Here is an 18,431-nt window from a genome sequence, read left to right as displayed (position 1 = left end):
ATCAATCATCCATGTCACCAGAATAAGACCTTTGACCTTTGAAAGGGAGAATCAAAGTTCATCACCGTGCAGTTTCACCACCCTGTGAAGTTCATCGTAACTTATTTCATCGGTAGACTAATAAACTGCATGGTTTCCCTAAATCCAAGTTTACTTCAATATGATAATGGTTATTTATACCAATATTTGCGCTTCAGTTTCCACCGCCATTTCTCACAATTCATTTTACAAAACACAAGAGCCCCATCTTGTCAAGGAAGATATGGAAAGTTTTCCTATATATGTGCTGTTTCCATCAGGCTTGTCGTGACATTTCTTTTTAATCAGACATGTAGTTTACTCTGATAAAATGAAAACCTGGTTAGTGATTTGTATTTTTCCTGCAACTTTCTTAAAAACGGCTCAGGAATGCTCTCGTCCGTGTTTGCCGTGCGTGCGCTAAATCGTTGTATAGCCGTCAGCGATGATGCTAATGACAACCTTCTCCTGGTAGATGGAAAGACTACCCCAAAACCCTTCGCAATTAAATGCTAACTACCAAGTAGACTATACCTACAGTGCCTTGCGAAAGTATTCGGCCCCCTTGAACTTTGCGACCTTTTGCCACATTTCAGGCTTCAAACATAAAGATATAAAACTGTATTTTTTTGTGAAAAATCAACAACAAGTGGGACACAATCATGAAGTGGAACGACATTTATTGGATATTTCAAACTTTTTTAACAAATCAAAAACTGAAAAATTGGGCGTGCAAAATTATTCAGCCCCCTTAAGTTAATACTTTGTAGCGCCACCTTTTGCTGCGATTACAGCTGTAAGTCGCTTGGGGTATGTCTATCAGTTTTGCACATCGAGGGACTGAAATTTTTTCCTATTCCTCCTTGCAAAACAGCTCGAGCTCAGTGAGGTTGGATGGAGAGCATTTGTGAACAGCAGTTTTCAGTTCTTTCCACAGATTCTCGATTGGATTCAGGTCTGGACTTTGACTTGGCCATTCTAACACCTGGATATGTTTATTTTTGAACCATTCCATTGTAGATTTTGCTTTATGTTTTGGATCATTGTCTTGTTGGAAGACAAATCTCCGTCCCAGTCTCAATCAGGTTTTCTTCCAGAATGGTCCTGTATTTGGCTCCATCTATCTTCCCATCAATTTTAACCATCTTCCCTGTCCCTGCTGAAGAAAAGCAGGCCCAAACCATGATGCTGCCACCACCATGTTTGACAGTGGGGATGGTGTGTTCAGGGTGTTGCTTTTACGCCAAACATAACGTTTTGCATTGTTGCCAAATAGTTCAATTTTGGTTTCATCTGACCAGAGCACCTTCTTCCACATGTTTGGTGTGTCTCCCAGGTGGCTTGTGGCAAACTTTAAATGACACTTTTTATGGATATTATTTTAAGAAATGGCTTTCTTCTTGCCACTCTTCCATAAAGGCCAGATTTGTGCAATATACGACTGATTGTTGTCCTATGGACAGTCTCCCACCTCAGCTGTAGATCTCTGCAGTTCATCCAGAGTGATCATGGGCCTCTTGGCTGCATCTCTGATCAGTCTTCACCTTGTATGAGCTGAAAGTTTAGAGGGATGGCCAGGTCTTGGTAGATTTGCAGTGGTCTGATACTCCTTCCATTTCAATATTATCGCTTGCACAGTGCTCCTTGGGATGTTTAAAGCTTGGGAAATATTTTTGTATCCAAATCCGGCTTTAAACTTCTTCACAACAGTATCTCGGACCTGCCTGGTGTGTTCCTTGTTCTTCATGATGCTCTCTGCGCTTTTAACGGACCTCTTGAGACTATCACAGTGCAGGGGCATTTATACGGAGACTTGATTACACACAGGTGGATTGTATTTATCATCATTAGTCATTTAGGTCAACATTGGATCATTCAGAGATCCTCACTGAACTTCTGGAGAGAGTTTGCTGCACTGAAAGTAAAGGGGCTGAATAATTTTGCACGCCCAATTTTTCAGTTTTTGATTTGTTAAAATAGTTTGAAATATCCAATAAATGTCGTTCCACTTCATGATTGTGTCCCACTTGTTGATTCTTCACAAAAAAAATACAGTTTTATATCTTCATGTTTGAAGCCTGAAATGTGGCAAAAGGTCGCAAAGTTCAAGGGGGCCGAATACTTTCACATGACACTGTACCTGGCAGAACAATATCATGATTATTTGCATCAATCCAGTGGCCATTCGTTTAGCAAACGATTGTCTTTAACTGCTGTACAGTCACAATAAATTTAAAAAATGGTAACTACACCCAAAAATCTAAAATGGCATCTATTTTATTCCTGATGTGGTTGAAGCATTGTTGTGGACTTGGGGGGAAAAACAACATTTTAGGTTCAATTTTTTATTTATTTAGGAGATTGAGATCAAAACCCTGGAAGAAAAAAAAATGGTGAAAAAAAACATTTTTATTTTTATTTTTATAGGATCCTACATACAAACAAAATACGATAACACAGAAAGTAGCACACAATCACCGTTTCAAATGTCGTGAATTATTTAAGACATTTTAATTTATATTGACTTATTGGATCTCAAACATGAGTTCTGACTTTTAAGATGAGCCTTTGTTGTTGTTTTTTAAAAATAAAGGAATTCATTCACTCATTCAATGCCCTAATCAAGCATTATCTTCACAACTCAGGCAACATATCATTACTACACAGCCCATTGACTTCTACAATTGTCCTAAGTGTATTAATAATCCATGTTCATTTATCATTTTCACTGCCATGATCAACCCTTCCTCCTCTCCCATCAGCAGTGGTTAACAACAGAGTCAGGGCCGCCGTTGCTAACGACAGAGCAGGGCCGCCGTGAGTCAAAGGTCCACTTTTCAGTCATATGACAGACCTCAAAATATATTTAACCCATCAGGTACAGTTACAAGGCAGCACATGCCCCCCTCCCCCAGTCCATGCCCCCCTCCCCCAGCTACCATGCCCCCTCCACCAGCTACCATGCCCCCCTCCCCCAGCTACCCCCCCCCAGCTACCATGCCCCCCAGCCTTGTTTTGCCCTCAGCCTTGTCTGCCAAAAGGGCTCCCAACCCGGCTCGGCATGACAAGCTTGGCTTAACTTGGATTTTATAGTGTGAAGTCATTGACAGTTAAAAACAGGGCATATAGAAAAAGCAACAGGCACATTTCAGATTGTTCTCGGATGGCGTAACGGGGCTGTGTGTGGGATGCCCTTTTCCAACCACATTTCAATGCAGTGATTATGGCCTTAGGAAAGTGTGCCTTTTTATCTATCTAGGAATCCCCAGACTTGTGAAGGAAGGCATCAATGACACCACCAAGTCAGACATAACATCATGTTTCCATGACAACATTATTCACAACAAACTTAAGAAAATAATGACATACATTTTTATTTTACTAAAACTTTATTTCAGCTGAAAGTCTCATTGAGACCAAGGGAGCCTTACAATATTAGGAGAGAGGTTGGGAAACTAGGCCTACACTCCCACTGAACAGACAACATAGGGATGTTTTGGTTTTTCTCCTCACAACCAAACGGTCAGTGATGTATAGCAGGACTCAAAAGGGAAGCTTGTGTTTTTCCTTCTCAGGGCTGATCATTAAGTGGACACGGAGCGCGAGAGGAAGGACTCGCTTTTAAACACACACACAAACAAAAATCATACATTTTGACTACGAGATGGAAGGAGTTGAAATGGGTAATTAGAGAGAAATCAAGAATTAGAGACCCAAAACAAGAAAGATTTAGGAAGAGGACTGAACAGTTCATTTACTTTACATATTGCCCATTTCCCCATAAACACAGTCGGAAGGACAAGGAAGTCCTTAACTTCACAACCCTTGCGATTATTACATGATGACCAAGTGGCTCCGAACGTACCATTGTGTGCACCCCCCCCAGACTCGTTCATGACAAGCAGGTTAAAATACCAACTGTGAACCAACTACATTCATTTGCGGACACGTCGGAATAGGACTGTGGTGGTCCTTACATTGTGTCAGCCTGTGATTATCAGGATCATCAACTGCCGATCTCACGGTAATTGACCGTTAATTAACAAACACATTTAGCATCTCCTGGCTTCCACGCAGCCTACAAGCCACTGACGCAGACCTCCGGAACATCAACCATTTAAACAGTCTAATAAATCCATGTAATATAGCCTACACCTTCACAATAAATCCATGTAATATAGCCTACACCTTCACAATACATCCATGTAATATAGCCTACACCTTCACAATACATCCATGTAATATAGCCTACACCTTCACAATACATCCATGTAATATAGCCTACACCTTCACAATACATCCATGTAATATAGCCTACACCTTCACAATACATCCATGTAATATAGCCTACACCTTCACAATACATCCATGTAATATAGCCTACACCTTCACAATACATCCATGTAATATAGCCTACACCTTCACAATACATCCATGTAATATAGCCTACACCTTCACAATACATCCATGTAATCTAGCCTACACCTTCACAATACATCCATGTAATCTAGCCTACACCTTCACAATAAATCCATGTAATCTAGCCTACACCTTCACAATAAATCCATGTAATCTAGCCTACACCTTCACAATAAATCCATGTAATATAGCCTACACCTTCACAATAAATCCATGTAATAGCCTACACCTTCACAATAAATCCATTTAATATAGCCTAAACCAGGTATTCCCAAACTGGGGCAATGCAGCCGGGAGTACGCCAAATAAAAATGTGATTCACATTAAAAATTTCTATTTTATTTAAAAAATATATATATCTCTGGCCTGAATGATATATATATATTTTTTTTAAGTTCACTTTTTCAAACAGTACATTTATATTTTCCAACGGGGCTATACATTTTGGGGAAGTTTTTTTTTTTTTCCTCTCCTGAGTAGCCTCGTTTCACTGCCAAAAATAAAATGAAGCCATCTAGTGTTGAGCGAAATAACAACACAATAACAAATACAGGTAGCCTTGTCAAATAATTAACATCCAATCACATTCCTCTCTCGCGGGAAGCGTTCACTCTTGCGCAGACATTTAGAAACATGACAATTTGATAAATAAGCCAAGGGAGTTTGTTGAGCGAGAATAAAGATGACTTTCCAGTAGTAATACATGTATAAAAGCAACAGATACCATTGATAAGAAGGGGCTTGAAGAGTCTTATATGGTGATCTACCAAGTGGCTGGGACAGGCAAGCACCATACTATAGTGGAGGACTTCATTCTTCCTGCTGCTGTGGATATGGCTGAGACAATGCTGGGGGAAAAGGCCAAAAAAAACTACACAGACAATGTCTTCATCAAACAACACTGTTTCACGAATCATCAGTGAGATGGCAGGGAATGTTTTGAAACAATTACTGCTTCGCATACAAGCCAGTGAATGATATGTGTTACAGCTGGATGAGCCAACAGACGTGGCGGGCCTGGCACAGCTCCTGGTATATGTCCGTTACGTTTATGGGGGGGTCAATTAAGGAAGACATTCTCTTTTGTGGCGGCAGGGTAGCCTAGTGGTTAGAGTGCGTGACTAGTAACCGGAAGGTTGCGAGTTCAAACCCCCGAGCTGACAAGGTACAAATCTGTCATTCTGCCCCTGAACAGGCAGCTAACCCACTGTTCCTAGGCTGTCATTGAAAATAAGAATTTGTTCTTAACTGACTTGCCTGGTTAAATAAAAGGTCAAACTAAAATTTAAAAGAAACCAGGACAACAGGAGAGGATATTTTTTTAAGTATTGGACAGCTTTGTGACATGAAATGGACTTTGGTGGTCAAGATGTGTTGGTATCTGTACTGATGGCCCAAAAGCCATGACAGGGAGACAAAGTAGAGTGGTAACGCGCTTGCAAGCAGTTGTTCCCGAGAGGCTCTTGCTGCCAAGGGAATGCCTGACAGCTTGAAAGACGTTTTGGAGACCACAGTGAAAATGGTTAACTTCGTTAAAGCAAGGCCCCTGAACTCTGGTGCATTTCCTGCATTATGCAATTATATAATTCACTTGTCTGACTGCTTGCATGATGACAAGTTTCTCACACGATTGGCCTATCTGGGTGATGTTTTTTCTTGCCTGAATGATCTGAATCTAGGATTACAGGGACTCTCCACAATTATACAACGTGCGGGACAAAAATTGAGGCTATGATTAAGAAAGCGCTCTTTTCTGTCTGCATTAACAAGGACAACACGCAGGTCTTTCCATCATTGTGTGCAAATGAACAAGCTTACAATGTCAAATGTGATATAGCGAAGCACCTGAGTGAGCTGGGTGCGCAATTACACAGGTACCTTCCTGAAACGGACGATACAATCAACTGGATTTGTTATTCCTTTCATCGGCCGATGTCTAGTGTAACACCGAGGTGCAAAACCGGAGTGAAAGCTGACGTGCCTACCTACATAACGTAGGTACATGACGTATTAACGCCACGGAAAAAATGTTGCGCCCACACGTGCAACAGCATTCCTAACCTAGCCCACAATGTCTGCTGTGTGGATCGAGCAGTCAACAAGTCCAGCAGTCATTTGAAAAAGAGTAACAACAATTCCGTGAGACAACTCAAAAAGGCGAAATCCATTAAAGCCAAGATAATGGAATTCATTGCCCTTGACAAACAACCGTTCTCTGTTGTGGGTGATGTTGGCTTTTGCTGACTGGTTTTCAACTGCAACTTCTGGAGTAGTTAGCTTTAGCTTGGTACCTAGCTAGCACCAAGTCGAACAAATGGTGCTTTAATACCAACGCAGTATTGTGAACACATTGTCTGTGGCCAGTGTTTGCAGACTTTTTTCTTTATTTTTTTTAATACAGCTTTGACAGTCCTACTGGAGCTTTTTTGACACAAAGACCCCAGAGGGCGTTCCATAGCAGAGACCCCAGAGGGCGTTCCATAGCAGAGACCCCAGAGGGCGTTCCATAGCAGAGACCCCAGAGGGCGTTCCATAGCAGAGACCCCAGAGGGCGTTCCATAGCAGAGACCCCAGAGGGCGTTCCATAGCAGAGACCCCAGAGGGCGTTCCATAGCAGAGACCCCAGAGGGCGTTCCATAGCAGAGACCCCAGAGGGCGTTCCATAACAGAGACCCCAGAGGGCGTTCCATAACAGAGACCCCAGAGGGCGTTCCATAGCAGAGACCCCAGAGGGCGTTCCATAACAGAGACCCCAAAGGGCGTTCCATAGCAGAGACCCCAGAGGGCGTTCCATAACAGAGACCCCAGAGGGCGTTCCATAACAGAGACCGTTCCATAACAGAGACCCCAAAGGGCGTTCCATAGCAGAGACCCCAGAGGGCGTTCCATAGCAGAGACCCCAGAGGGCGTTCCAACAGAGAGTTCCATAACAGAGACCCCAGAGGGCGTTCCATAGCAGAGACCCCAGAGGGCGTTCCATAGCAGAGACCCCCCCATAGCAGAGACCCCAGAGGGCGTTCCATAGCAGAGACCCCAGAGGGCTTTCCATAGCAGAGACCCCAGAGGGCGTTCCATAACAGAGACCCCAGAGGGCGTTCCATAACAGAGACCCCAGAGGGCGTTCCATAGCAGAGACCCCAGAGGGCGTTCCATAACAGAGACCCCAGAGGGCGTTCCATAGCAGAGACCCCAGAGGGCGTTCCATAACAGAGACCGTTCCATAACAGAGACCCCAAAGGGCGTTCCATAACAGAGGGCGTTCCATAACAGAGACCCCAAAGGGCGTTCCATAGCAGAGACCCCAAGGGCGTTCCATAGCAGAGACCCCAGAGGGCGTTCCATAGCAGAGACCCCAGAGGGCGTTCCATAGCAGAGACCCCAGAGGGCGTTCCATAGCAGAGACCCCAGAGGGCTTTCCATAGCAGAGACCCCAGAGGGCTTTCCATAGCAGAGACCCCAGAGGGCATTCCATAACAGAGACCCCAGAGGGCGTTCCATAGCAGAGACCCCAGAGGGCGTTCCATAACAGAGACCGTTCCATAACAGAGACCCCAAAGGGCGTTCCATAGAAATCCTGGTTGCGAATGAAACTGAACAATGAAACAGCACAGCAAGTAAATTAAAGAAACAGGTTTTGATTATGTTTTACTGGTAATGGGGACATACGTAAATACCAACAAAATAACTTATTTGTCAGTGTGGTGTGTGTGTGTGTGTAACCTTTATTTAACAAGGAAAGTCAGTTAAGAACAAATTCTTATTTACAATGACAGCCTACCCCAGCCAAACCTGGACCAATTGTGCACCGCCCTATGGGACTCCCGGGATGTGATACAGCCTGGATTCAAACCAGGGACTGGAGTGACACCTCTTGCACTGAAATGCATTCCCTTAGACCGCTGCGTCCGTGTGTGTGTGTGTTAACTATTTAACTGTACTAGAATGCTTAAAAGACAGCTTAAGACGGGCACTGGCCTTGAATTTCCCAGTGGCATCCCCCTTGTTTGGTCGTAATGCCGCCTTAAAAAAAAATGAATGCAGTGCCCGTTATGCACGTCGGCTAAATATAATAATTATATTTCCATTCTCCCGGTTGCCAATGACCGTGTTCCGTTGCACCTCTCACAGATCTCTCAATTCTTATTAGCCAATGCCTGTCAAGTGACAGGGTCCTTCTCAGGGGAATCTAGGTTCCGAAGTAGGCTACAAGTGAAGACACGTTGAGGACGCAACTGCACGCGCCCTTTTCAAATTCCAAGTCTCATAATACTGAAGAGGTGAGAAGAACTGTCCACGTTTACTTGTACAAAAGTTTAATCCTTCTGTGTGAGAAACAAATATTCAAAACATTGTCTGGGACAGTTGTGGAACGCGATAGATCCTAGATTAAGACAATAATTTGCTTTTTTTTTATATATATGTTTTAAAGCAATGAGGCTGATGCAGCAGCTCAGAACGTTTAGCTTAAAAAGGTTGATAGCCTAATAGTTTATTTCTTCACATTATACGTGCAACAATGTGCACACGGCAGTCAGCTAGAAGGGAAAATGTTCCAAAATGTAATCAATTAGCAGGGGAAACATCTTTCTCAAAAAGTGACTGCAAATACAATTAAGTAATGCTTTATTTATTTTTTTAAAGGTGCATTTTTTGTTGTGAAAATTATCTTCCCCCGGCTTGAAACTCACGCGTCACTTAGGCTCTACACGGATTGTAAAGTAGAATAAATGTGTTTAATTTTAAGACTATATTTGTGATACAAAACCTATAGGCCTATGGGCTTAGAGTACATGAGGTATGGGATGATGATTTGAAAAAGAAGCCTAGTTACCATGGAAACGGTCACGTGGAATTTGACTGCGGTCATGACCGGTGGTGGTGGTAATACGGTCACCATAACAGCCCTAGGTCTAAACAAATCAACATTTATTTGTCACGTGCGCCGAATACAACAGGTGTAGGTAGACCTTACAGTGAAATGCTGAATACAACAGGTGTAGGTAGACCTTACAGTGAAATGCTTACTTACAGGCTCTAACCAATAGTGCAAAAAATGTATTAGGTGAACAATAAGTAAAGAAATAAAACAACAGTAAAAAGACAGGCTATATACAGTAGCCAGGCTATATACAGTAGCCAGGCTATATACAGTAGCCAGGCTATATACAGTAGCCAGGCTATATACTGTAGCCAGGCTATATACTGTAGCCAGGCTACATACCGACACCGGTTAATCAGGCTGATTGAGGTAGTATGTACATGTAGAGATGGTTAAAGTGACTATGCATATATGATGAACAGAGAGTAGCAGCAGTGTAAAAGAGGGGTTGGTGGGACACAATGCAGATAGCCCGGTTAGCCAATGTGCTATACCATACCACTGTTTGGTCGGCCCAATTGATATGCATGAATGTATAGTTAAAGTGACTATGCATATACGATAAACAGAGTAGCAGCAGCATGCAATACACATGAAATATTCATGCAGTCAGCCTGCTGGTGTCCTGGGAGATAAACGCGGGGTTGCCATTTTACCTGAAATACATATGGTCACATTTATTTATTTATTTTTTCAGGACCTTTGTAGAATTTTTACACGGAGTCACAAAATAATGTGTTCTCTTACACAGACAATTAATCCACAGATAAAAAGTGGAAACCTAGTCAGTTATTCTCCCCGTTCATTCTTCTTCTGTGGATTTTATATGGAGGTTGGCATGGCAACCAACTGGACTAGAAGGCTGGACCTCGTTCATCTGTCAATCATCCACATGGGTATATGCTCATAAAAAAAAACATTGAGTGGATGGGAGATGTGGGACTTGCAGTGCGTCAAGCGTCTAAAATAGAACCGAGTTCTGCGCAGACACCCGTAGTCGCAAACAAGGCGTTTCTGTGAAATGATTGAAAAACATGCACGTGTACATATATTTTGCAACAGACGTTTTGGGCAGCATGTTAGGCTATTGCCTTTGTTACATTTCATCTGTTGCATTTGCCTGTAATAATCTAATAGACTTCACGCCACACAATTAGGCTACTTATATAGAATCAAAACAGGTTCAGGGAAAACGCAACTATTCAGACAAAACAATGGCTCAGGCTTTCGTTCATAAACTGTACTTAAGTAAACAAAGTAATTGCATGATCACTGCTTATTTATAATAATTTATTACACTATGTGTTTGTATAAAATAAATGTGGCTGAATGTGATCAGACAGACTGTTTAGCTACAGAAAATGACCATATGTAGTAGCCTAGGTACAGCCACTACCCATGTTTTGGTGAGTGGCGACCATTTTGTGTTCCCTTCAGTGAGGCTGTCAACATCACATCGACCATGAAGAGGGCCAACAACTGAACGTGATGATTTAAGGTTTCCCTTATGAAAACAGCTGAACCTCCCGTTCTCCTTCCACATCCAGACCATAGGCTGCTACAACATATTTTCCCCTGTCACAAATAATGTTTTTCACAGCTCACATTTCCTACCACTACGAATCAGAGAAAACGGACCAAAGAAAATATCCTGGGGCACAATTCTTTACTTGCTTCGTAATATCCATGCATGTTCCTACATGGGTAGCCTATTCAATTTTATTCAAGAACATGGAGGAGTGGGCATAGATAGACAGGACACCTCAAACCCAGAGAAGCCATAGAGAAAGGCCCACCTCAGAGACTCCCAGGCAAGGACATGCTGTTCACATGCTAGATCACCAACGTCGAGATCCATGGCCCGGAAAAGGTCAGCACAGCAGAGAGCCAACCTGCAGACATCAGGCTGTGGTCTACCTACAGGGTGGCCCACTTCAAAACACATTCCACACGCACAACATTGTGGGAAAATATGTGCCCGAGGTTCCCAAACAGGGGCCACGGGAGAGTCAACACAAAAACAATAGACACGCTGCCTTCTGTTCCCAGAGCGAATCAAATGACCGACCTTTCCTATTTCTTTGTTCAGCCGTTCACCAAAGGCGTCAGTCACCGTTTAACACCGTGTTTTCTATGGAGTGTTTTGATAAAAGGGGGAGGGGATTCCCAATTTCCTATCCAAGACTAATACAAATGGAGAGAAAAAAATACAATTGTTGTGGTCACCTGAATAAACTTAAATTAAACGTTGAGCACATACTATGAATTAATTGGTTGGTTCATGGAATGATTCAGTTTATGGGAGTTGGGGTTGTGAGTGACGAGCCGACGCTCTGGAATATCACCCCCCCACCACCACCACCACCACTTCCTACAGAGATTCACTCACAAGTCTGAGAAGAACAAGAAAGGGACCAGGCAGGTGTTACTAGTTTTTCTTTCCGTTACACAGCAGCGAGACAACGGTTGCTTCGTGGATAGAGACTGTGGTCGTGTTCCATCTCCTCCACACCTAACATGTCCTTTGTGACAAACAGACACAGTCAACAGCAGCATATTGCGCCAGAAAAACACGCTATATTGTGTTATCGTTCAGACCCTTATGCACCTCTGTGTGGTTTAGATATCGATACACAATCTCTTCTGCATCAGAATTATGAGACAAATGACAATATAGACTACAGTAATATACATGCAAATACAGCTCAAAACATCCAGCTATTTTGTACGGGGGGTTTTCTCTTTTTTACATTTAATCCCAAATATGGTCACTTCCCACAGAATTCAGTCAATCAGGAACAAAACAGCCCTTGACATATGCTCCAACCCCCCAGAAAGAGATAGCAGCCGTCCTCTAGCAGGGCCCCTCTCTGCAGAAGAAGCCTAAAATACCCAGAAAAATCTCCTTTGAACTCTGGAGCGGTTTAAAGTGAGACAACACTAATGGGATGAGGTTTTTGTCAAATAGCAGATACACCCCAAGTGTCCCCGGTTTGGTTGTAAAACAGAAAGGAAGAGGGCGCAACAGTAAAACAGAGAAGACAAGAAGTTAGACGCACTACTTGTCAGATGCTTTGCTGGATCAGCAGAGATCTTTACTAGCCAAATGCTTGACATAACCTAAGCATGAGACACACCAAGACTGCCGACAGGTACTCAATCACAGTGGGAGGCGCTTCCTTCTCATGCTAGAACAAAAGAGGGACCTGATGTGTGACGACCCGATAGCTACAAACCTATCGCAATGCTCGTCTGTGGCCCCCCCAACAACTTGACTTTGAGCCAATCAGAGAGCATGAACCTCAAACAAACAAAAGGGGGGAGGGGTTTTCTCCGTACATCCATGGATGAGCCAGTCACACTTCATATATAATCTAGCTAGCTGTACACAGACACAACACACACAACAAGACTTCATCCAAGATAGTTAACCACCGTTGCTAGTATTGACGTTATAATTCAATCACAATGGATTAGATAGCTTCCATGAAGGAGCTGCCATTGTTAGTGTGCAGTGTCCCGAACATTAGCTAGCTGGCTAAACATTTGGCTATGCACTGGCAGTATGAGATAATGGAGAGTGAATTAAATTGTTTCTTTGTTGTTATCTAGCTGTGGCCACCTGGCTGTTATCAACAAAAAAACACAGATAGATAGCTTAGACTCTAGACCATAAGCAATACGCATGGATATGCATTGCCAAACATCGCTACTGCCACCTTCTGGTTTGGAGTATTTTAACAAGTGACTGACGACTTCCAAGGTCTTTGCTGTGTGAACACAAAAGAGATCGACTGCCGACACACCGTTCAGATGTGCCAAGTACTGTCGGCAGGCAAACGTTTGACAATCTTGTGTGTGAGCTTTAAGTTTATCTAAATATAAAAGAGACATTGAGATGTGTTCCCTTCATTGAGCCATCACAGTAATCCCTACTAGCCTAATGTTAACAAATGGGCTCTTATGTTCTAGAATGTTCTAAAGTAGATCTGTTAGTATTTATGTCTCAGCCTTGCAGAGAAGCAAACAGAGCATCGCTGGAACAGGGAAACCAGACTGGCCACGTTGAGTGTGGTTTACGGTACATTATTCAATCATTTAATTACACTGCAGTGTCAATGAACACCTGCGTTGCTGATAAGCTAAAATAAAACTTGGATCTCTTTACGATGACCCCCCCATCTACTCATTGGTTTTCACAAGCATATAAACCCACATGAGTGATGGAAAATGAACAAGAGATTAATCAAAGTTAAAACTATGATTTTCCCATTTATCTATGGATTAATCGTTCTAGTAGAGAAGCCCAATTTTGTATGCCTCCGGGTCAAAAGGTTAGGGTTATGACACTGAAGCTGATAGGACTCCAGGTCAAAGTTCTACAAATACCCAGCAACAAGAGGACAACATTCAGTCGAGGTAAATTAACAACCAACAACCCAATGTTTTATCTCCCAGGACAAAATTGTTAGCCACAGCAAGCTAGCTAAAATGTCCATGAACTTTTTATTTGTTTCAAATCAACATACCAAGGTGAAACAGGTAGCTATAGAGAAATGTGTAAAGATTGTAAGTTAGATATTTTCATGAGGTTACATTTTGGGTGTAGCACAAAAAAAAAAAAAATACCACAGCCAAGACTAAAAATAGCTACTTCAGACACACTCACAAAGGGAAATATTCAATTTTACTAGAAAAACCTTTTTGGGAAAATATGTAGAGTCTGGTGAGGCACTTTATCTTGTACCATGTCATCATAATTGTGCATGGCTCCGAGTCATGCTAAGAACATCTACTGAATGGAATGGTACATTTGACCACACTTATTTCACAGTTGTCTGGTAATCCACCTAATATGGTGAGCCTGTGTGGTTTTTTTTTTTACAAATATGTATTATTCTGGTGACTTCAGATGTTTAAAATGAAATAGTTCCAGTGAAGCTCGGAGTACAGTAAGCCATTAGCCAGCCCCTTTACATTATAAAGTAGGCCAAGTTTGCAGAGCAAAGGTAGTAAGTAACCTTAAAAACAGCCTAACTACAACAGAGCAAAGGTAGTAAGTAACCTTAAAAACAGCCTAACTAACTTAAAAACAGCCTAACTACAACAGAGCAAAGGTAGTAAGTAACCTTAAAAACAGCCTAACTACAACAGAGCAAAGGTAGTAAGTAACCTTAAAAACAGCCTAACTACAACAGAGCAAAGGTAGTAAGTAACCTTAAAAACAGCCTAACTACAACAGCAACAGTTGTTAAGTTGTGTGTCTTCTTATTGTAATTACATAGTTTAGCAGTTAAAAAATTGTTTTTATCCTGCAGTTCAATATTCAAACTATGCCATCTTTAGGATGAAACAACAACGTGTCACTTGTCACAGATTTTAAAAAGACATTTTCAAATAACATTTATTTCACTAGGCAAGCCAGTTAAGAACAAATTCTTATTTACAATGACTGCCTACCCCGGCCAAAAACGCTAACAACGCTGGGCCAATTGTGCATCGCCCTATGGGACTCCCAATCACGGCTGGTTGAGATACAGTCTGGAATCGAACCAGGGTCTGTAGTGACGCCTCTAACACTGAGAGGCAGTGCCTTAGACCGCTTGTGCCACTACGGGAGCCCAACTTAACTACAGGCATGGACTACAGCCCAAAAGACTGAATTAGAGGACAGGATTATAGCGACATAAGTATATGGTATGCTGTGAGAAATTTCTTGAATTCTGAGCTGAAAAGGTTTGGATCAATACACAGGGAAAACGTACAACAACAGCTATGAAGGCACTACAGAGTGGGTTCTATATTTTTATGCTGCAATAAAGCTAAAGGATAGAGCCTGTATACTTTAAAAATGTAATGGTTGCACATGCCACCATGATACGCCTTGTTTTTCAAACAAAGTGTATCATAAAACAAGAAATATGAGATATAGTTATAGGGTGCCTGGAATCTTGTTTTGTTTCCTCCATAGTAATAAACATCCTCACACTCACAGTAATTGTCCGACACATGGTGAACGTGTGAATGTGAACATTATTTCAGGCATTTCTTCTGAGAGATGGGCATAGTGTTTGTTATTAATCCTGCATGTATGGGGATTTCATGGACCTTCATAACGTTGGCTAAATGTGTTTACATTTCCAGCTACAACGTGAGTGTGCGTAGCAAGTCGCCATGAAGGGGCCTACGCGTGCAAGCGAATTAGACAATTTCCTGTTTAGATTTTCTGCAACAGACCACCCTAGTCCATATCAGGAGCTAATCTGGCCCTCGGGTTGACGCATCCATGACAGGCCTCAATAATATATTTTAAGAGTGGCCATGGCTAATATTTTAATAACTTTGCTAACAAATATTTGTAAAAACACCATGGGACGCAAATGTGTTTACCATAATTTAGGCAAAAGTCTCATGGTAAAATGGTCAAACAATCATATGGTTTCAGTGACCACTGCATTGAATCCCTCACTTAAATTAAAACGTATTTTTTCCATGGGAATAATAAACACGTGAAATTCGGTGCCTACAATGATGGTAGGATGGGTGGTGTGTAGAGAGTGAGTCACATGAATCATTAACCAGTATTGCATTTAGAATATAGCTATACTTACTTTCTCCATGTGTTAGCCCACCATGACACACCATGTAGATAAAAGTAACCAAAACAGCCGCTGAGGTCCCAAGCCGCATTGTGACTTCGATTGTTTTCTCTTATTTTTAGTGCATCCAAAAACGTGGGGGTGGTTTTGAAGATATCCAAAGTTTGTTTAAAAGAAATGAAAACACAAACAAATATTCAAAAAAAAAAGAGAGAGACGAGAACTAGTCCAGTTAGCCCCCCTTCAAAAGGGGCCGGGGGGGTCCAATGTGGTTGTAACGTTATCTTGATATCTTCCCAGCTAATATTGGTGATATTGGAGTATCCCTGAAACAAATGACCACTAAATAACGTGATCTTGGGTCCTGGCGATACATTTGCGAATAAAAAGCTTCATTTTCTCCACAATTATAAGGGATGGGTCACTTTCATCTGTTCTATATAAAAAAAAGTCTTCCGATTCGAGAAAAAATAAATCCCACAGTGCAAACTAAACTAGTAAAGAGGAACAAGTCGGGATACTAACTACGGACTCATTCCACGACAAAACAGGTTACAATGTTGAAAATACATGGAATTAGCTATGGGCGGTCGTGCTTTTGGTAAAACACTCAGAGACCGTATTTTAATATAATAAAGCAAAAAAACATTTTTAAATTCTTAGTAATGTCGAAATGTGTCCTCTTCTTTCCCCCAAAAAATCCCCAGTTGTTTTTAGCCGAATGTCTATCAACCTAATAACCTAACTAGATAACATTAACTAGTTATAGTAATGGGATCGAGTTGGCTATCTTGCTGTAATCCACAGGTCGCTGATTGAGTGGTTCATGCACCTCCCAAGTATTTCCACTTCTTCGCAGTATCACAGCAAGAACACCTTTTAAGACGTAGGGAATAAAAACATGAACACAACCCCAGGAACTCCTTCGGATTCATGCAGGAAAAGGAAAAAACGCGGATAGCTTTTCCAACGACCTTCCTCTGAACTCCTTCAGTCACGCCACGACAAAAACGAAAACACCCATAAACAATAAACGTGATACAGCGAACGTTACTTGTAGCCATTAAACAAATAATAATCGCCGCTTCCAGCACATTGCTCCGAAGTGTGGAAAAACTTCGATCCCCGTAAACCGTACCTCTTTCAGGTTCCCCCCTTTTCGTCTCTTTCTGTGTCTATCCACCAGTAAACAAGTACTGCCAGTCAGCTGGGGCAGATAGGGGACGTTGGAAAACACGGACTAGAGCTAGTGCGAGAACCGCTGGCTAGTGCGGATTGGACTGTATTGCACTAATACAAAGCCCATCCATGAGCCTGACAAAATTCTCTTTGTGTCACCCAACCAAAAATATTATTAGAACGACAAAAACGCAATCATTCGGAGATGATAGACAATTTAAAATGAATGATTTGGAGTTATTTCTATTACTCCAGCCGGCACGTGTTCATAAACATGTTTATTTTTTTTATGTTCATAGTAAATTGTAATTAAAACTCTTATCTGCCAAGTTGGCTATAAAACTACCAGATAAAGTGATAGGCAGCAGATGCATCTTTAATTTATAATTTGTATCAATATTTATTCTAACTATGATTTCCAAATTGATTTCCAAATTGCACAAATTAATTTGTTTAAGTATAGTGTAGATTCAAAGTAATAATGGAATGTTTTTTTTAGCAGAGACTAGTATAAATAAATAGTCGTATCCTGACCCTGGAGGCAGGAAGGAAGCCTAGTATTGCCTTTAGCTTGGTACACAACAGTCCAGTCATTCAGTTTTGCATGACAAACACATCAGCATAACCCCAGTATTATCACCATGGATTTGACAACATGTTCTGAGTGTGGGAGCTTGTTCATGATTAACATGGTGGTTGCATGCCTTGCATGGAGGACGTCTTTCTCTTCTGTGGTTGTTGTTTGAGGGCAAAGAAATATTTCGAATCATCCAGGATCACATTTCGTCATGTTGTTGTTCAACCAAACCATTTGTCATGGTGGTGTTGCTCATTGAAATTGATCAATGACCAACATGTTAAATATACATTTTTTTAAGTCATCCTTATCTCAGGAAATTACATTCAGCAAAATAAAGTACATGCACTTTTTGTTGTTGTTTCAGATGAATGCTCTCTGTGCCGGCAGCACTGCTTGTTCAGAGCGAGAGGCTGCTGCAGTACTTCTTTGTCCTCTCTCCACCAACACACAAATGGAACATGAATTACATTGATTGGCCCTAAATCTTGCAATGTGAACACCACCAACCCCTTCCAAAAAAAATAATTGAGGAGATACAGGATATATAACACATTTGTTATACCACCTTACAACACCTGTTTAGTACCCTGGTGTTTAGTACCCTGGTGTTTAGTACCCTGGTGTTTAGTACCCTGGTGTTTAGTACCCTGGTGTTTAGTGCCCTGGTGTTTAGTGCCCCGGTGTTTAGTTCCCTGGTGTTTAGTTCCCTGGTGTTTAGTTCCCTGGTGTTTAGTTCCCTGGTGTTTAGTACCCTGGT

At 41.8% G+C, this 18,431-nt stretch overlaps 1 protein-coding gene across 1 annotated transcript in view; it reads right to left on the bottom strand.

Annotated features, from left to right (window-relative positions):
* Window positions 1-17,081, bottom strand: part of insrb (insulin receptor b) — a 213,848-nt gene extending 196,767 nt beyond the window's left edge. Inside the window, exon 1 of the mRNA XM_046300006.1 lies at window positions 15,928-17,081. Within this exon, the coding sequence (XP_046155962.1) occupies window positions 15,928-16,006 (79 nt within the window). The 5' untranslated portion in view covers window positions 16,007-17,081. The remainder of the gene's footprint in view (window positions 1-15,927) is intronic.
* Between the last annotated feature and the right edge of the window lie 1,350 nt (window positions 17,082-18,431).

This window comes from Oncorhynchus gorbuscha, linkage group LG15 (genome assembly GCF_021184085.1).
Source record: "Oncorhynchus gorbuscha isolate QuinsamMale2020 ecotype Even-year linkage group LG15, OgorEven_v1.0, whole genome shotgun sequence".
NCBI lineage: Eukaryota > Metazoa > Chordata > Actinopteri > Salmoniformes > Salmonidae > Oncorhynchus > Oncorhynchus gorbuscha.
This window is presented reverse-complemented; position numbering and strand designations above follow the sequence as displayed.